The 20,938-nt window shown below is 41.8% G+C and overlaps 2 protein-coding genes across 3 annotated transcripts; one reads left to right on the top strand and one right to left on the bottom strand.

Moving 5' to 3' along the window:
* Window positions 1-109: 109 nt before the first annotated feature.
* On the bottom strand, window positions 110-18,899 carry LOC139953815 (uncharacterized). Of its 2 annotated transcripts, none has more exons than XM_071953384.1 (5): window positions 18,638-18,899; window positions 6,139-6,421; window positions 2,631-4,465; window positions 1,939-2,102; window positions 110-1,418 (listed from the first exon to the last, which is right to left on the bottom strand). In XM_071953384.1, exons 2-5 carry the CDS (start codon window positions 6,404-6,406, stop codon window positions 680-682), a joined length of 3,006 nt encoding a protein of 1,001 aa, XP_071809485.1. In that variant the 5' UTR covers window positions 6,407-6,421; window positions 18,638-18,899; the 3' UTR covers window positions 110-679. The 2 variants fall into 2 exon arrangements, with proteins under 2 accessions (XP_071809485.1, XP_071809486.1); XM_071953385.1 differs by lacking the exon at window positions 18,638-18,899 and adding an exon at window positions 6,861-7,142.
* Window positions 10,578-15,446, top strand: LOC139953816 (neo-calmodulin-like). The gene is given in 6 exon segments (XM_071953386.1): window positions 10,578-10,605; window positions 10,608-10,619; window positions 11,411-11,554; window positions 13,986-14,145; window positions 14,477-14,592; window positions 14,753-15,446. Coding segments are annotated over 6 exon segments (489 nt in total). The 3' UTR covers window positions 14,782-15,446.
* Window positions 18,900-20,938: the final 2,039 nt, after the last annotated feature.

Genomic DNA, 20,938 nt, shown 5'->3' with positions numbered 1-20,938 from the left:
ACACAAAGGTTTTGCCCGGCGGTATGCGCGCGAATCATGTTATGGTTTTCGTGTGACGTCAGAGGTCACATCGTCTATAGTTATAAATACTTTTTGAAACCAAATCATCTTCACTGGTCAGCCTTTATTTACTTCTAACATGCCTTATAATAAATAGCCCACTTGGGTAGTACATGTACATACATAATGTGGTCATACTGAGCGTCTAGGTTCTAGACTTGATTCCAAAGGTTGTTTTTGCAAAAATCTACATTATTTTGGTGCCGCTTTTGGGCATGGGGTAACCCCAATCGCCTCTATCTTGTTTTAGTTTAGTGCTTGGAGAATTATATAAAGGGGATAACTTATGTACAACAGAAAACTAATGTATTAAAGTATGGAAACATTAGGGGTACCCTCTACTCCCATGCCAGGCATAAATCCAATGCGTAGGTAAGAGTTTATTATGCTACGTCGACAGAGGGCGTAATTTTAATTTATACATTGTTCAGCATTCGACTGAGAATGTAAACGTTTTTAATTGTCCCTTTTCGAAACCACACCCCTGTCTTAGGCTCAGTCTGCCTATCTTAAGCCATGTACCGGCACAGAAAGCACATGAATCTTAAGTCAAAGCCATAGCCTATAGCCATGATTTTGAATTGGTCATAACTTCATGCGTTCTATTATTTTAGTCTCCTCATCGAACTTCCGTTTTCTTGTGAACCCAGCTGGCGTACTTGCCTACATCAACGAAAACACTTCGACCTTTTGGGGTCATGTTAGACCCTATACCCAGAAGTACCCAGTCCCCACGCCCTCTCTTCAGAACCAAGTTTCCACCCATATTGCCCTCCATCGAAAACTCTATTGGCTTCCCTCTGTCTCGGACACCGCAAAAAATGGCAGTGTCAGTGACGTCATTTGTGAAGTCACATGGGTCCAGTTTCATCCGGGAACTTTGGAGGATTTCTCGTGTCTGTTTTCGTTTTGTTCCCCATCCCAGGACAAGCGCCCTCTTGGATTTGAGTGGGGAGTCCGCAATGCATGCTGGGGTAATTGTCTTTGTCACAGTAGCCATGGTGACAAACTGAAGCAGAATGGGCCGGTCCAAACCAGATCCTCTGTCGTTCGCAGGGACATGAATATTCATGATGTGGTAGGATTTCTCGCCTGGTTCACGGTCCTGTAGTTGTCTACTCTTGCCGAGTCGGACCGTCAGACCATGCGGTGCCATGATGAGGCTGTCTTTTCCCCGCCTCACGATGTCGTCGAAGAAACCGGGCATCTTCGACAGCTCGCCCTCTATCGGCTGCAGGCAGCGCAGTGTTGTGATTGCCCAATCTTTACCGATGAGGGCGGCATTGCAGAGAGCCGTGTCCGTGTTTGTGTCCCAGACGATGCCGTGCCAGGGCCAAGTCCCGTTATCTTTGGCGACACTTTTTAGGAAAAGCGGGCAGAAAAACAAGTTTGTAAGAACTTGACTTGGTTTCATTAGAGATTGAATCAAGGGTACACAATCAACCTTTCTATAGCCCAGATTTTTTACCGCCTTATTTTGAAATTTTAATCACTTTGCATGGAGCACCCCACTCTTTATTTTGTTTTCCCTTTTCTTGTATTGTCCTTCGTTCTCATGTGCCAAACATGAGCACTGGGTCACCGCGGTCAAGTGGTTAGACTGCATGACTTGCAATCACAAGGTTGTAGATTCAAATCCTACAAGCTAACCGCTGATTTCACATTGACTAGAGTAAGTACATGTTTTGTCGTCTAGTTTAAACTGGATTACAACTTCTTGATTTGTGCAATTCATAGACGTTAAAGATTGGCTGTTGCCAGCTTGGTGTTCATATCCCCTTGTGGGAGTTTGCCGAGTTCCCTATACGAGAAGATCATCTTTTTGTGTCCTTGATAAAGTACAGACTAATCAGAAAGTATGGGATTTTTAACACTTACATTGCAGGGATCTTGCATCGTCTTACGACACGAGCAGCGGTCTGGGAGTCCGTGGAGTCATCGAGCCGCCGAGCCGCGGTCCTGTCTATGAGGGGAGCCACCCTCAGCTCCGACCCACAACGAGCCTCGTGTTCGCTAGCTGCTTCGGTCAGCAAAAGACTTGTCTGTAATGTGGAGATTAATATCATGAACAAACAGTGGTTCAAAATTAAAGAAATTCAAAATGAACGATCAGTCTTGAAGTTTTTATAGTTCTGTAACAAGTAACTTTGTCTTACGTTGAAAAAAAACTTTAATGTCTGTTCAATTTACAATGGGCTATGTTTGAAAATACTGAGCACTAATTTTTGATTCATGTTAAAAACAATAACTTTGATGATGATAAATAATAGTATTACACATCGCATGTCTAAAAATGTACTCGTGGCGGTTGGACAACCATAAACATTTTAAGATAGGTATTTTATTTGTTTGTTTTGATAACGAGACCGGTTTTTGTTGTCGTGGGTCTCCATTTTTTTTGTAAGCCTTACCATCAATAGGGGAATGTTAATCACTGAAAGAAAGGTACAAACTTTGCTTTTTGCACAAGAATTATACACTGGTTTGTGTGTATAATTTGTGCAAGCAAAATATTGTTTTATGCCTGTTTGATTTTAAGTTGTATTGCTAAATAATATTGCAGAAGTCACCTCTATATTTTGAAGCTGCTTTCCCGCGATAGTTTCACACATTGTGATGTTCTCTTTTTCAAATTGAACACCGAGTGACGTCATCTCCATCAAGTCTGACGTCAGTCCACAGTCACAATTCCAAGGATTTCCAAACATGGTCACAGAGCTGTCTGTCTCGAGTATTTCGTGCAAACTGCCCTCTATCGTCTGTAAGTTGTTATCTGCAATGTCCAGTCGAGACAACCCGACCGGCCGATCGAGTTCGGGGATTCGGAAAGTGTCGAGAATGTTTCCCGCCAAAAACAGCTGACGTAACTTCCGTAGGTTCGTCAACACAAACGGTGGTAACCTGGCAAACCGGTTACGGTTCAGATTCAGTTGAGAGAGTGACGTCAGACCCACCAGCCAATCAGCGGTTGTCTCGTCAAGTTCGTTCTCCTCCATGTTAAGATCCTGCAGAAAACGCAGTCCTTCGAAGGCGCCCGCATCGATACGATGTAGAGAGTTGCCACTCAGGTCTAAGTTCTTCAGGCGGACCATCCCTGAGAAGGCTCTCTCTTCGAGACTCCAGAGGTGGTTTCCCTTGAGACTCAGGGAAGTCAAGCTTCTTAGTCCACGAAAAGCAGATGGTCCTATGGTGTCGATCTTATTGTCTGCCAGGTTCAACATCTTAAGGAACGGTACACCTTGAAACATGTTGGAGGTCAAGTTACCGATGAGGTTCATCCTGAGGTACAACCAGGTAAGCTTAGAGGAGGAGCTGAAGAGGCCAACGCTGAAAGCTTCTGGTTCAACCTGTGACACACTGTTGTTATCAAGCTGCAATGAGATCAGCTCTTCGAGTCCGTAGAACGTATAGGCTTGCAGGTGCCGAAGTGCATTGTTGGTAAGATCTAACTCGGCAAGGTTTCTCAAGCCTGCTAGGGCGGCAGGAGTAATCGAGGATATGTTGTTGTTCGATAGAATGAGTTCCTGGAGAGAAGGTATCTTCCCGAAAGTACCAATCCTGACTTCCCTGATCCTGTTGAAGCTGACGTCTAGCTTAGTCAGATTCGAACAGTTCTGGAAGGTTCCATTATTCAATTCCTCGATGATATTGTGTGATATGTCTAAATAGCGGAGGGCATGTACCGTCGCGAAGGCTGAGTTACCCAGTTCGATCAGGTGGTTACCGGATAGATCCAGTTCCCTCAGGTTGACCTGACGGTAGAAAATGAGCTCCGGAATGCGATGAAGTCTATTATTCCGAAGAGACACAACTTCCAGTAAGGAATTCTGATCAAAGAGTCCAAATGGTATGTCTTCAAGTCTGTTGCCATCCAGATAAAGTTCCTGGAGCTCAACAAGATCCGAAAACAGGCCTCCCGGAACCTGAACCAGACGGTTATAAGAGAGATTCAGGAATTGCAGCTGAGAGAGCCAACTCAAAGACCTTGGTGAGAGATCTTCGAGCAGGTTACCACCGAGATCCAGTTTGAGTAATCCGGTGCTGTTCATGAATCCTTGCTCCGGAAGGCTCCGGAGATTGTTTCCAGACAGGATGAGACTTCTGATGCTCTGAAGTTCCCACCATGCGTCACTATCTAGCGCCCTCAAACGGTTGTCCTTCAGTGACAGAATCTCAAGAAATTGCAATCCCACGAAGCTTCCGGGCTGGAGGCCGGTGATCTTGTTGCCGCGAAGATCCAATTGTCTTAACCCGGACGCATTTCTGAATGCTCCATGGGGAATATTTTTGATCCTCATGTCTACGTCATAATGGCTCGTGTCCGACTCCCCTGACGGGTCTGTGACGTCAAAATCGTCATCACCATTTGGTGGGCTGTCACCGAGTAGGAAAAGAAAGTCGGCATCTGGAATAAAAGAGCAACTTTATCTTATCGAGAGTTGAAAACAAACTTTACACGTCACCCTGGAAGAAGTGAGTGACCATACATTATTGTATTACCATACAAATAATATTTGTGAAAAATTAACAGCTCAACAACTTGAAGTTTGATGCGGCCACTTTCTTCACTTTCACAACCTACCTAGACTTTCTCCTCTTTCTAATGTGTTTTCTTGGCTAGTCGTTTGATTGTTTCTTTTTCTTGTTTACAATTTTCGTCCATTCGCCTCCCCCCACTCCGCCCCTTTGTTAGGCGCTCTGGTATTTTGTACAGTGCCTTATAAATGCTTGGTATTATTATTATTTTTCATAAATTGATAAAAATGATGTGCTGTTATTTCCATTAAATGGTCTTCCATTTAGCTGATGTGTGCATAAAAAGACCTATGTCCAATTTTAGGGATGTTACTTTAGCAGAAAATAGCTTAGCATGTTTTACCAGAATTAGGTTAACATGCCAAACAGAATGTCACATGTACTTTTTATGACTTTATCCTAGACTCATTTTGTCTGAGTAGAAATTTGTTCAGCAATATTTCCTGCTATGCAGCTTTATTAAATTGGGCCAAGTGTATGTGGTTCAAGTTGTAAACATGTGATGTCACTTTGGTTGTACATGCTTCAAATTCAGACAATTCTTTGAATATTCGTAAATTGTTATGTTTTCTCAGTATTTCCCCTAAAACTTGTTTTTATCTTCTCCATGCGTGCGTAACCCCAGAGATATTTCGAGTATTTTATTGAAAGAACACATGTAAGATGTGCGGTTATCACGTCAGGTACATTCCCGTCCATGACCTTTGACTCACACGGGGTCAAATGTCAACCTACAAGGTCGGACAGGCTCCGAGTTGAACATTCTTTCGGTATAGTTAAAAAAAAATCTAGTTAAAAACTTTAAATTGTTCATCAACTTGGAAAGGTTCCATCTTCTCCACTGATTGAACAGCCGAAATGTTTCATTATTAGTTTCAATTCCAGCGTCAGCGGAAAACAAAATTGTTGACACATTTCAACGATCGACGGGCTGCGTGGTGATTGTGACTTTGGTACAACAAGGAAGTTGGCACATAGTCAGAGTATGTCGTGATACGGCCATCGCAGTTGGGGAAAAATATAGACAGAAAAACAATTTTCATTTTCAAAATCATGACCAATTATTCTGAATGTGTGCCAAGTTCTATATCAAAGGCACAATTCAAATACCCATGGCCATGAAAAGTGTTTCCAAGTTCTATATCAAAGGTACAATTCTATACCCATGACCATGACAAGTGTTTGTCGTCGAAACTCAAAGGCGTTTTTTTTTTTTGGTTTTTTTTTTACGAGTTTTTGGATCAACCTGACTCTGTAATGGGTCAGGGTACATTTGGACACGGACTCCGGGTCAATTCTGACCCAGACGTGTGTAGAGTGTGTTAAAGAGTGTGACGTCATACATTGGGGTCTCTGAAATAAAGTTCTTGCAATTGTGACATTGAAGTGACATCAACTTGTTGGTTTTGTTATTATGGTGTGTCGTGTCCGGTGGTGGGGGGGGGTCAGAGCATTGACAGCAAGATCTCTTGTGGTTCAGATATTTTTATAGTTATTATGTTATCAAAACACATCAATTTTAATGTAAAATATTGTTTTTACTTGGCAGAATTTCAGTTGGGATATCTCTTCTCCCCCAGCAACCCACGGCCATGTCACCATCTCGCCAGCTATACATCGCCATGTTCTCTTGAAGAAGCCTGGACGCAGAAGACTGGCTCTGAGATACCACGAAGCATCGGCATCTCATGGGGCACTTGAAGGGATGGGCCCGGGGGAGAGGAAGCGCCGATGCCCGGTAGGGAAAGCTCGTCATCAACACCACGATGAGAGCCAGGTAGAATGTTGCGGTTGATCTGTAGGTAGGCATGATGTTTCTGTTTATCTGTATAAGATATGGGAAAGTTGGGTTTAGGGTTAACAATATTTAAAGGCAGTTGACTTTATCGGTAATTACTCAAAATAATCGTTAGCATAAAAACTTACTTGGTAACGATCAACGGAGAGCTGTTGATAGTATAAAACATTGTGATAAATGGCTTCTTATTCCTCCATGCTCTAAAGTAACGTAGTTTTCGAGAAAGAAGTAACTTTCCACTTAAATATTTGAATTTGATTTCGAGACCTCCAAATTACATTTTGGTGATTACCAATTCGAACTCCGCTAAAAGATGTTACTTTTCTTTATTCACTTTTAGGCACTTCCAACAACAACTTACCTTTTTTTTTTTGAACTAATGTTTGATAATGTCATACAGTTCCTTCGACCAGAGTGAATGAATATTTTAATATAATAAGTACACACACTCTCTATCCCCTTACACCAGTTCGCATATCAAACAGAAGTGTTTGTTAGCAAACAAAGCTTAACTTCAGTTGCATTCTCGTCAGCGCTGGGTTTTATTCCGCGTCCTTAAAAAACTACAGTTTCTGGTCGGATGATGAGCAAGAAGCGTTGATGTGTCGTACGTGCAGCACTACCTTGCTCGGGTACTTACAGTTTAGCCCGTCATTTCCTCTTCAGGTTATTGTGAGCTTTGAAAGCTGATCTAGTGTTGACAACAAGTCTCTATACCAGAATGGACTTTTAAAGGCAGTGGACACTATTGGTAATTACTCAAAATAATTATTAGCATAAAACCTTTCTTGGTGACCAGTAATGGGGAGAGGTTGATGGTATAAAACATTGTGAGAAATGGCTCCCTCTGAAGTGCCATAGTTTTCGAGAGAGAAGTAATTTTCCACGAATTTGATTTCGAGACCTCAAGTTTAGAACATGAGGTCTCGAAATCAACTATCTTAACGCACACAACTTCGTGTGACAAGGGTATTTTTTCTTTCATTATTATCTCGGAAGTTCGATGACCGATTGAGCTCAAATTTTCACAGGTTTGTTATTTAATGCATATGTTGAGATACACCAACTGTGAAGACTGGTCTTTGACAATTACCAATAGTGTCCACTGCCTTTAAGTTTTAGCTAGTATGGACAACACGCTTCATTATGATGCAGTCAACGCACGCTGAAGTAGGGTTTGTCCGTGGTTTGTCCAAGGCTGGGCATGTTGTTACAATGAATGCAAGGATCTTTTGTATGGACATGCCCGATTTAGTGGATTAATATTCAGGGAGTTTTCTTCACCTCTGTGAACAAGAAAAGGAAGACGTGGGTTTTATTCCGGTTGGGGTGCAGCTGAGGGCCAGTTGGGGTGCAGCTGCGGGTCGGTGAGGATTTTGTGCTCTGGTGAGGCAAGGCCTGATGATAGCCATGGTGAGTATAGGGGGGTATGTAGGGGTAAACGAGGGGGAGGTGAGGGGTGTGGATGACATTTTAGGGAAGCTTGGTTTTGCGAGTAGGGGTAAACGAGGGGAGGTAAGGGGTGTGGATGACATTTTAGGGAAGCTTGGTTTTACGAGTAGGGGTAAACGAGGGGAGGTAAGGGTGTGGATGACATTTTAGGGAAGCTTGGTTTTACGAGTAGGGGTAAACGAGGGGAGGTAAGGGGTGTGGATGACATTTTAGGGAAGCTTGGTTTTACGAGTAGGGGTAAACGAGGGGAGGTAAGGGGTGTACATGACATTTTAGGGAAGCTTGGTTTTGCGAGTAGGGGTAAACGAGGGGAGGTAAGGGGTGTGGATGACATTTTAGGGAAGCTTGGTTTTACGAGTAGGGGTAAACGAGGGGAGGTAAGGGGTGTGGATGACATTTTAGGGAAGCTTGGTTTTACGAGTAGGGGTAAACGAGGGAGGTAAGGGGTGTGGATGACATTTTAGGGAAGCTTGGTTTTACGAGTAGGGGTAAACGAGGGGAGGTAAGGGGTGTGGATGACATTTTAGGGAAGCTTGGTTTTACGAGTAGGGGAAAACGAGGGAGGTAAGGGGTGTGGATGACATTTTAGGAAGCTTGGTTTTACGAGTAGGGGTAAACGAGGGGAGGTAAGGGGTGTGGATGACATTTTAGGGAAGCTTGGTTTTACGAGTAGGGGTAAACGAGGGGAGGTAAGGGGTGTGGATGACATTTTAGGGAAGCTTGGTTTTACGAGTAGGGTAAACGAGGGGAGGTAAGGGGTGTGGATGACATTTTAGGGAAGCTTGGTTTTACGAGTAGGGGAAAACGAGGGGAGGTGAGGGGTGTGGATGACATTTTAGGGAAGCTTGGTTTTACGAGTAGGGGTAAACGAGGGGAGGTAAGGGGTGTAGATGACATTTGTAGGGAAGCTTGGTTTTACGAGTAGGGGTAAACGAGGGGAGGTAAGGGGTGTAGATGACATTTTAGGGAAGCTTGGTTTTACGAGTAGGGGTAAACGAGGGGAGGTAAGGGGTGTAGATGACATTTTAGGGAAGCTTGGTTTTACGAGTAGGGGTAAACGAGGGGAGGTAAGGGGTGTAGATGACATTTTAGGGAAGCTTGGTTTTACGAGTAGGGGAAAACGAGGGGAGGTAAGGGGTGTGGATGACATTTTAGGGAAGCTTGGTTTTACGAGTAGGGGTAATCGAGGGGAGGTAAGGGGTGTGGATGACATTTTAGGGAAGCTTGGTTTTACGAGTAGGGGAAAACGAGGGGAAGTAAGGGGTGTGGATGACATTTTAGGGAAGCTTGGTTTACGAGTAGGGGTAAACGAGGGGAGGTAAGGGGTGTGGATGACATTTTAGGGAAGCTTGGTTTACGAGTAGGGGTAAACGGGGGAGGTGAGTGGTGTGGATGACATTTTAGGGAAGCTTGGTTTTGCGAGTAGGGGTAAACGAGGGGAGGTGAGTGGTGTGGATGACATTTTAGGGAAGCTTGGTTTTACGAGTAGGGGTAATCGAGGGGAGGTAAGGGGTGTAGATGACATTTTAGGGAAGCTTGGTTTACGAGTAGGGGTAAACGAGGGGAGGTAAGGGGTGTGGATGACATTTTAGGGAAGCTTGGTTTTACGAGTAGGGGTAAACGGGGGAGGTGAGGGGTGTGGATGACATTTTAGGGAAGCTTGGTTTTACGAGTAGGGGTAAACGAGGGGAGGTATAGGGGTGAATGACATTTTAGGGAAGCTTGGTTTTACGAGTAGGGGTAAACGAGGGGAGGTAAGGGGTGTGGATGACATTTTAGGGAAGCTTGGTTTTACGAGTAGGGGTAAACGGGGGAGGTGAGGGGTGTGGATGACATTTTAGGGAAGCTTGGTTTTACGAGTAGGGGTAAACGAGGGGAGGTAAGGGGTGTGGATGACATTTTAGGGAAGCTTGGTTTACGAGTAGGGGTAAACGAGGGGAGGTAAGGGGTGTACATGACATTTTAGGGAAGCTTGGTTTACGAGTAGGGGTAAACGAGGGGAGGTGAGTGGTGTGGATGACATTTTAGGGAAGCTTGGTTTGCGAGTAGGGGTAAACGAGGGGAGGTATAGGGGTGTGGATGACATTTTAGGGAAGCTTGGTTTACGAGTAGGGGTAAACGAGGGGAGGTATAGGGGTGTGGATGACATTTTAGGGAAGCTTGGTTTTACGAGTAGGGGTAAACGAGGGGAGGTAAGGGGGTGTAGATGACATTTTAGGGAAGCTTGGTTTACGAGTAGGGGTAAGCTTGGTTTAGTCCAAGTCACTGACTCATGTCAATTTTGTCAACACCCAACCAAAAGTATGCAGCGAACCCACCTCTTTTTGAAGAGCAGAGCACAAAACAGACCTAATGTAAAACAGAAATCTTACAAGTTGAAAGAGTGTATTTGTAACTTGTAAGGTCTATTTTCAGTCCACCTTCTGAAATCTTGGTGCACTGTTAACCAAGAAGACAACCCATGCCAAGCACAGTTCACTTTTGTTCAAATCAAGTAACTTAGTATTTTTTGCTCAATTCAAACCAAGTCACAAGTTAACTGCATGCCCCCTTTTGTCTGCTATTTTTTCGTTTTTTATTTTTTCTCTTGTTTAAGATTGCTTTAAAATTTATTATGTTGTAGATGGATTTTGTGTTTATATATATTCTTATATACTTGTACTTCTCTGTATTTCTTGTGCGAATTTGCCCAAAATAAATAATAACAATAATAATTTTTATTTTATTTGTTATGAATGGCCAGACGCGGGACCTCGGTGACAGCATTTTTCCGGTGAGTTATAAACTTTTGTTAAAAGTGTTTGCAACAATTTTCTTTTATGGTGTACAAAGAAAAATCAATCTATTCGTTGACAAAGAAGGCCAGGGTCACTGAATCTGAGGAATTCAACCAAACAAAGACGAATTCCTGTGAACCCTCACTGAACTCGCCATAGATTGTTTTTCATAAATGGAGATTTTTTTATTGGTATTATTACTCGTGATAAAAAAGGAGTTTCGTAAAGTGGAACTTTGTTACAACAAAAGTTAAGTGTTTTGGTATATTATTGGCTAAGTGGTTTCGCGCCTGCATGTCACATTGATGACCCCGCTTCGAGCTCCGAACCAAAATCTTGCACTCGGTAAGAGTTTCGGTCCCTGTAGCCGTGCGTGTGTTTTCCCCCATTTTTGTTTTCCACATCTAAAAGAAAAAACTTATATTCTGTAATTTATGCCGTAAATATGCCATTCTGTACGCTTCACGAGGCAACGGAAGGCGATTGCCTCCAGTGGTCATTGCCTTGGTGCACTTGAAATGCTCCAGTAGAATTTACATTTCCTCATAGGGTGCCCTTCACCGAGGAGAAAATGCCTTGGTGCCCTTGCCCTTTCAAAAACGAAGTATATAATATACAGGCCTGACTATGAGGGTCCACCACTTTGGAATGTTCCTGGTGTATATTGTAGGCATGTATACGTTTAGATTTGCACACAAAATGCCATTGGTCCGGGCTTAGGACCCGGACGGAAACAACCATTGTGATGAATAATTTTTCTGTTTCCTCTTCCCTTTTTTCTCACCAGAGTTTAAAGAAGCATTTTCAATATTCGACAAAGATGGCGACGGTACTGTAACATGCGAAGAGCTGGCTGTGGTTCTGAGGTCGATTGGACTCAACCCGTCAAAGAGGGAGCTGCAGGGACTGATTAAAGAGGCAGACGTAGATGGTAAAACGTTTATTATTTTTACTGAGTATTCTCTTCTTTTTACTAAACAAAAACCGAGTGAACACATAAGCGAGAATGCAGTCACATTATCTTATTATAGCATGAAACATGCCTCACAAGTGAACGTTATCACCGTCTTGCAAACCTGAAGAAACCTGGTACACATACACGGGTGCTTGGTGAACAAGAAACACATGGGACCCCTACTCTTTCCTTGTAGCTTGCAAATATTTTTTTATGAGAAAACATGTGAGCAATGGTGCTTGCTATGTGAAACAGAACCGGGGTAGGCCTAACCCGCTACTCTTCCATGGTAAGTTAATGGTCGGGAGTCTTGCACCACAAACTCCATGGTGCACATGAACTTATCCCCATCCGAAGGGCACACCTATTGCAAAGAATCTTGCTCAAGGCAGAATTGCCACAACCAGGACTCGAACCCACACTCTGCTGATCAGGACCCAATTGCATAGAGCTGCTTAAGCACAAAATTTTGCTTAAGCAAAAAAATACTTGCTTAGTAAAATCAGATTACCGGCCAAGACTCCACTCAATTGTTATGCTAAGTAAAACAACAGCTAAATACCAGTCACAATCAATGTATATGGCATGAAATTTGGGCCAGTAACATGTGTAAAATAAGCGAGCTATTTTCTTGCTTAAGCAATTTTTTGCTTAAGCAGCTCAATGAAATTGGCCCCAGAAACACCATAGCTTAATTCCAGTGCTCGGCAACGACACGCCATACATATTGTAACTTGTAACAGTTTCAAAGCTTGAAGTTGATATAAACGTTTTAAGCAGAGACTAATTCTGCTTGATATTCGTAAAATCCTTCCCATCCCAAACATAGCTGAGCGGATTAGGAAATCTAATCAAGCTTTGTGCTAAGCGTCCAGAGTGCAAACAACATCATGTGCCAAAGTCTTTTCAACAACAATTACAAGCGTCAACAAAGAGTTTTTGTTTGGACTGTTAATTAAAATAACATTATTAATAAAGTTACATCAATGTTGTTTTGGGGAAATGATAAATTAATTGCCAACCACTGTTTTTAGTACACCCACCATGCATGCATTCAACTTGTGGATTTTGGGAAGGTATGCGTTAAATCACTCTTATATTAATCACTTTAGTAAGATCATAATTAGTGAGCTTCCAGGTTGAAACTTAGTTCTGGTGGTTTCATAAGTGTACTGGTATGGACTTTAATAAAAGTAATCACTTAGCGCGCAGGTTGAAACTTAGCTCTGGAGGGTTGGTAGAACTTGTGAACTCACAGATGGAAATATTTCTCTGTGACTGCCGTCGATTTCACAAAGAGTTAGGACTCGTCTTATCTCGAGTTAGGACGAGTAACTTGTCCAAACTTAGGATTAATCTTAAGGTCTGCATGCTACAGTGCAGGGTTGGGACTCGTCCTAAGTCCTAAGATTTGTCTTAAGTTAGGAAGAGTTTTGTGAAATTTATAAGCTCTCTGATGATCATTGAGCTCTAAAGAATGAATAAAAACCAATTAAACAATTTCAAGTTCCATTGGCTCAACACGGAAACATCACAGGCTCAGTGTTTCGTTTTCACTTTTTATAGTATTTCCACTATTGTATTTCCCGGAACACAGTCAGCAGAACATGCAGTGTTCACTTGACACTTTTGATCGTCCAAGGTCCTTTTGTTTGGATACGTGGAAACAATGGGAATGATTGTACAAAACTTACTTTTAGGAAATTGCCTCATTTTGCAAAGTCATGTAGTGTCAGAATTACGGGTCACATGTAACTATCTTAGCTCAGATGTTGGTATTTTATTTATTGTTTCTGATCAGAATTACAGCAAAAACACCAGTTGGCTTATAATCGTGTTCTTGATTGGCGAGAAACAGGCAGAATTGTGTAAAATTGTAAGTTGTCACAGCTTGCGCATAGAAGCTATTTTTGGTCAAAAGAAAACCCGCATAATTATGCACACAAGGTGCCAGACTATACTGTTAACTTCGTGTGTTTTTGAAATAACGTTGCACTGTATATGCTATGCCAGTTTATTTGTAGGGTGCACCCTTGTCATACATTTGGACCGAAACTGGTATAACATAACTATAGCAACCACGTGGCTAAACAAAATTGTTCCTCCATGTCGCTCCAACGAGGTTACAAAACGAGGTCGTTTTATTTGTAACCTCGTTGATACTTTGAAAGCCATGCTTCGACCCCACTGTATCAAGTACTGTTATGTGCCGTGCGGTAGAGTATCTATGCTGTTCGTGAAGTCAGAGCGGGTCGGTGCTCGCGTAAAGAGCCTCGGACAAGGCTTATGTCGCTCCTCCCTTAAGTGGCGGATGACAGCGTGTGTCAATTTGTTTTCACTTGAACCATTTCGTAGTAGGCCTTTAGCAATAAGAACAAATGTTTGTGGACTTTTTCTTTTCCTATAGGTAACAATACGATAGAACTGAACGAATTTCTCGCCTTGATGGCAAAGAAGATGGTGAGGCAAGAGTCCGGTGATGGCCGAATTGATGACGTCATTATGACGGAGGAGGAGATTGACAAGACCTTTAAAGTGTTCGACAGAAACGGGAACGGTTTCATTTGGTAAGAAAATAATATACTACAATACAAGATCTAAATTAATAAGTTAACAACAGCAAACCCTGTGTACCAAGGTTTTTCTCGTGTTGTTTTTTTTTTTTTTTTTGGGGGGGGGGGGTTGCGGTTGGTTTATGTTTGTCTCCTAATTTGTTGTCTTACTTGTAAAGTAAAACTATCATTAACAACTCAATAAAAGTTTATTTAAAAAAAAAAACCTGTATTTTTGTTAACAATAATATAATAAGGACAATTGAGCTTTAAGCCGCTGTTTTCCAATTATTTATTTGTTTATATTTTAATTTGTTCTTCAACTTTATTTTTGCCTTGCTTGAAGTGCCGAAGAAATTCGTCAAGTGGGCGCCATCTACGGGGAGACCTTCTCAGACGATGACGTCAGGCAGATGATTAAAGAGGCGGATCATGATGGGGATGGGCGTGTATCTTATGAAGGTAAAACATACATTTTACAATCCCATCATTTTGATGTCATTTTGTATTGATGTTCTTTACGCACAAACCAAAACTGACAATGTCCGTCTTGTATAGTTCAGACATAACATTTTAACCCCTAATAAGAATTATTGAATTCTTATTATTTTGACATGTGAAGACTTTGTCAAGATGATGACGTCGGAGTAAAACTGACGAGTGGACCAAGCATCGATCCCTGCGGAACCACGGAAAGAATAAGAGCCCAGCCGTGTCTAAACTGACTGATGTCGGCCTTCAGGGAGAAACTTGACGATGGAAGTTTTACATTTTGCTTTCACGTTGGTTTAAGGAATATTTCTAATTTATTTGGATCTCAAATCATCAAAAATTGAAAACGATTAATAAGAGTAAAATTTCATGTTAAGTGTAATAAACTCATAAATAATTATACACAGCAACTTTTTAAACTTTGCAATGAGACCTAATGTGTTTTGTTAACTTATTCGTTGATGATTATAACTAATTCTTAAAGAAAATTGTGCGTATACATGTATTTATAATCTATTAATGGAACTCATAATATCTGTGTACAATATTGATTTAAATTAAAGGTTTACTAATAAAACTATTTCCAATTATTTATTGTTGGCAAATTATACCAAATAGGTGCTCACAAATGATGTAAATAAAATAGCTATGATCAAACTGAAAACTTATTTTAAAAAAATGTGTTAATCTCATGAAGATTTCCTAGTTATTAGTCATCAATGACAGCACTTTCAACTTTGTGAGGAATGCAATTGACGTTTTACGCGAGCTTTACACGGGCAAAATACCGTGCACGTTTTTGTATTTGGAAGTAGGGTTCGCACTGCATTTTGACGCGTGTGTGTGTGTGTGGGGGGGGGGGGGGGGGGGGTAATGCACCCTATAAGGAAAACATTTGGGGAATAAAACGAAAATTTACAGCATTTTGTCAGGCTTGGTGACTTTTTGTGCTCAAAGAGACACACCGTCTTCGTTGGGCTATTTTAGGCTCCGAAATAGACTAAAGTATGATTCCATTGAAAGGACTTCCAGAAATGGAGAAGAAAATGCAGCCTCTAGAGAAACCATAATGTTTTCGATCATTCTTTTACAAAAAACTATCATGATAGAACCGTTAAAGACACTGGACACCTTTGGTAATAGTCAAAGACCAGTATTCTCACTTGGTGTATCTTAACATTGAACAAGCATAGAATAACAAACCTGAGAAAATTTCAACTCAATTGGTCGTCGAATTTGAGAGAGAAAAATGGAAGAAAAAAACACCCTTGTCGTTCAAGTTGTGTGCTTTCAGATGCTTGAATTCGAAACCTCAGCTGAGGTTTCGAATTCAATTTAAATATTTAAGTGAGAACTTACTTCTTTCTCAAAAACTATGTTACTTCAGAGGGAGCCGTTTCTCACAATGTTTTATACTATCAACATCTCTCCATTGCTCGTTACCAAGAGTAATAACCAGTGCCTTTAAGATAAAGAAATCCCAAAGACAAAGCCAAGCTGTTTATTTTTTCAATTGACTTAAGTCACCTTTGACCTTGATTGCTTGGGGTCACTAGGTCAAAACAAGAAAGTGCCGACTCACTTTAGGAGCAAGATTCCTCCGTGCTTTAACCGTCCCAGTGTTTCATCACTTGAAACTAGTCTACTGTTTCTGTCACTTAGTCTGCGTAACCAGACGTTGTAATCGGATCCTTGATGGACAATCGTAGTTTTAATTATAGTCTGTGAATCACAGCGATCGGTTCACACAGAACGTCTCGAACAGAGACTAAGAGTCAACATTGACCTTGATTGCTAGAGGTCACTGGGTCAAAACCAGAGGTGGCTCTACACTCACATTAACTATCCCAGTGTTTCATCACTTGAAATTAGTCTACTGTTTCTGTCAGTTAGTCCTTGTAACCAGACGTTTATAATCGGATCCTTGTTAGACGCGCTAGTCTGTGAATCACAGCGATCGGTTCATGCGTATTAAACGTCTCGAGCAGAGACTAGGTGTCAGTACCTCTTGTCCTCGTTAAATGGGGAAAGTTCTTGCTTGAGAACAACGGAGGGGTTGTTCCTGGTGTGTGGCAGAGCTCATCCGAGGGCAAACACGGGCATAAAATGTGAGTTTCGATCCATCAATGGTTGGTATTGTGCGTTATTGCGAAGGGGATGAGGGAGGCTCACACTTTACAAGGGTTCCAATTAGCGAAGGGTTTAAAGGCAGTGTATACTTTTTGTTAAATTGTCAATGTCAGAGACCAGTTTGTCATAACTTGGTAAGTTGGTGTATCCATGGAGGAATCATAACTCCATGCATGGCCATGGTATCCAAAAAGCAAGCCTAGTTTGCAGGACAGGTGTATCCCGTGTGTTTCCGAACATACCCATAACAATAATACAAAACCTGTAAACAATTTTTGACTTAATTTTGTCATTTAAAATGTAAAAAACAAAATGACTAAAACAAAATACCCTATTCATTTTGAAACACAGCCTGAGAAAAGCTTCACGTTTGAAGCCTGTCCCAGATTAAAGTAGTTGGTGGAAAAAACTTCTTTCTCTAAAACTACATTAAATTCATTGCTTCAACTTTGGGGTCATTTCTAAACACTAATTATTGTATAATTAATAGGTTACACAGCTCCCCGGTGCTCTTTACCAAGTAAAACTGCATGGTCATTAAACTTGTTGAGTAATTGCCAAAAGTACACCCTGCCTTTAAGACATGTGTCGTTTAACCGAGACAGATGCCAAGTCTCTGCTGTCTTCATCCGGTCTGTGCTACGTGAAGTTCCTTTAGCCTTCCCCTGAAGACGAGCAGGGTATACTGTTCGAAACGTCGAGACCATTCCCGGGCTCTCTTCAGAGCCAACACTCCCCAAAAGAGAACTATTACATGGTTGTGTTTGAAGCTTTGCATGGTGTGGAGAATAAGAGTAACTATACATAGTAAACTTGCGGGTACAATGGGTAAAATCTCTTTTGAAGGAGAGGTGGCTCTAAAAAGAGACGGTTTGGTCTCGTCGTTTCGAACAGTATACTCTGATCTTTCTCCTGAAGAGACCAAACCTGGACTCCCCTCAGAGCCACCACTCCCCAAAAGAGAACTATTGCATGGTTGTACACTCTCAGGTTTATTGTAGTTGTTTTTTTCTCCTGCATCCTCACCGTCGGGGAGGGTAGATTGTGGAGGTTAATTACGATTTATTGAAGAAGAAAAAAATAGTACGGATTGACTGAAGCACCGATGGGTCGCCATCCAGTATTAGACTATTTATGCAGGACTTGCTAACCGCTTATTATATCACAGTGACTAGAATAAGCATTGTTGTCTAGTTACTGAATCACAATATTTATTTAAAATGTATATGTGTGCAATTTATAATCATAGACAGGAAGATCATCTTAACAAACAAGTCCATTTAGCGTCGACGTTTCCGCTAACAACAACCATCGCCGTATAGCGGATGTCGCTTTAAAACTTTGCAAAATAATGTTTGGTTGGTTGGCAATGATGGTGGTAACTTAACTGGTACTAAACTACACTAATGTTGTTGTTTTTTATTGAGTACTAAATTTCCACTATAAATAAACTTCTGCCACGTCAGGCCGCAAATTTTGCCTTTGTGACTTTTAATTTGTCCAGACGAATTGAGTGAAGGAGGACACTATCCCCTCCCTTGGTGGATGAAGTCGAGCAAGGGTAAATGATGAAGGAGGGCTGGAAAGAAGGAAAATTGTTTCGTTTTTCTTTCCAGTATCTTCTTCATTCCACCGAACGTTCGGTTTAAAAAAAAAATAACATTCCAAAACTATGGCAATAAAACTAAAGCTGGAAAGTTTAAAGTGTATAAAAAAAAATATACAATTCGAGAAAAAAAATCACTGACTGGTGGAGGGCCGGGTTAGGCCCGCCTTTTATTTGACATTTCCCCTAAGGATGTTCTTCACTCAACCTCTACTTCTCATTAATTGTTCACGGTTGATTGACAAAGAAAGGATTAAAATAGAACTCAGAAAAACTTACCGAGGTTTCGTCAAAAGCCAACTCCTACTATATGTGGGGCAGGAATCCTGAACGTCGTAGAACCAGAAACTACTGAAGAGTTTGCAACAAGAGTCACACAAAAATTAGTTGCCGGTAAAAGTTGACTGTTATTTTCACAATCATTGGTGTTCGTGTCTGCAGACTCGGGGGAAAGGGAAGCTACTGATCTTCGCACTCATCTGTACATTAGGTTATCATTCCTCATCATTCAACATTCTTGCTCTGTGTGCTGGCTGCTGGTACGTACCATGGGGAGTTGTGTTAGCTGCAGAGGGTGCAACGAACGTAAACACACGATCAAGGTCATTGGAACAGAAATTGGATTCCTACTAATCTTCCGGGAAATAGTGCACTGTGCCATTGAGGAAGGAAAATGAGTGCACCGGGTTGCATGGGAAGTGCTTAGAGAAAATACCATGTGTGCCCTTTCCCTGTGGTTTGTGTTGAATGTTAGTTCTTGTTTTCAAACACTTGATTACACTGTTTGAATATGTATCCTTGTAACGGGCCTAGAGCATCTCCTACCACAAGTTGCTGCACTTTACTGCAAAAGTTAACACTGTTAGCCCATGGTTAGCCTACGTCACAAAAATACAAAAACCAACAACATTACAAACACTTGCCTTCATTGAAAATCAAGAGAGCAAGAAATAAAAATAGTTTGTATCGCAATAGCAAAAATAAAAAAAAAAAATTAGAGAGTAAGGCCGAAACATTGAAAAATCGTGAACTTGAATTCGTTTTAATGAAATTATTTTGGTTTGATGCTGGAACTGACCATTGAAAACCATTGTTCTACAAACAACATTACAAAAGGTAAGATGGCCGGGGAGCTTATTTTCCCCCCAACGACATTGCAGTGAAAAGCAGGCAAATTTCAATATGACGTATTTTTGACGGAAAGAGCCCATTTTGTCGGAAAGGGGAACAAATATTGCAATGTCGTTTGGTGGGGGGGGGGGGGGGGGGGGAAGTCGCCGGCCGGGGATGGGGGTATTTTAGGATGCACTATTCCTACCAGTTCAATAGAGCTAAGGCTGCTGTGCCCAGGAAAGCCTTGGAATGAATTGATTTTCAAGAACACCCATGCTGGCCCTGCTGTCTCAAGGGGGTAATTTGGTATGTTATTTTATCCTAAGAGCTTACGGGAGTGGTCCACTTAGAAACGCATCCGGTTTGCCCTGGACGATGCCAGTTTGGGGCTCATCAGTCAGCAGCAGGCGATGTGAAGATCGAGGGGAGCCCAGACCTCCACCACACCCCAGGGCCAACTTTCATAAAGGTGTTACTAAAAAGCCATGATTAGCATTCCTTGCTGTTTAAGCAAAACAATGAGTTGAGAACCAGCAGTGGCAGCAATGATAAGCTTTATCATTTTGTTCCCCGGTACAATCTGTTTTAATCAACTTTTTATAGCTCCATGGTTTGAACTATGCAATGTCTGCGCTTACTAAGATGATTACGGCCGTAGAAATTGGGCACACTCCAGATCGCTCGCTATATAGTGGCATGAGACTCTGCCCCCCCCCCCACGGGATTCAATGTGTGTGTCGTCGTCCCCCCCCCCCCCCCCCGGGATTCAGTGTGTGTGTGTGCCCCCCGTATTATGGCAAACTGTGGTACAAACTTCTTGTGAAAGTGCCGTCTTTTGAATCCTCCTCCTCCTCAATTTCCCATGAGGGCCTCGGAGGACCGACTATCTCCGGTGGATATTCTAAACCGACCTGGGTGAATCCTGGGGTGGATTTCACAAAGGTAGTCCTAACTTAGGACTAGTCCTAAGCAATGCTAAGAGATAGGACCAGTCCTAAGTTAGGATGAGTTACTGGTCCTAACTTGGGACCAGTCCTATCTCTTAGCATTGCTTAGGACTAGTCCTAAGTTAGGACTACCTTTGTGAAATCCACCCCTGGAGAGTTGTCTTGCCAAAATTACCAAGGCACTCCTTGCACACAAAATATATAGAAAAAGTTTCCGTATGGTATGGCGCCATGAAATGTTATAGTATCTATAGTTTACATCATTGAGATATCCCTTTTTGTAAACATGAGTGAAAAAGTGGTGGCGCCATTAGGAAAGTTATCCAATCTCCATTTTGAAGGAAAGTTTATGTTACAATGTAAAGAGTATTGAGGAAAACTATCGTAAAAACGTATTCTGTTGTTTTATTTTGCTTCAAAAACCGTGATAACAGAAACAAATAAATCTAAGTCGGTTGTTGAACTTTCGCCGCTTGGTGGCTCACCCCACCTATGAACTTTATTTTATTTTTTGGCGCGC

This window comes from Asterias amurensis, chromosome 22, assembly GCF_032118995.1.
Source record: "Asterias amurensis chromosome 22, ASM3211899v1".
Lineage (NCBI taxonomy): Eukaryota > Metazoa > Echinodermata > Asteroidea > Forcipulatida > Asteriidae > Asterias > Asterias amurensis.
The sequence above is the reverse complement of the archived record's forward strand: the minus strand, read 5'-3'. Positions and strand labels throughout refer to the sequence as shown.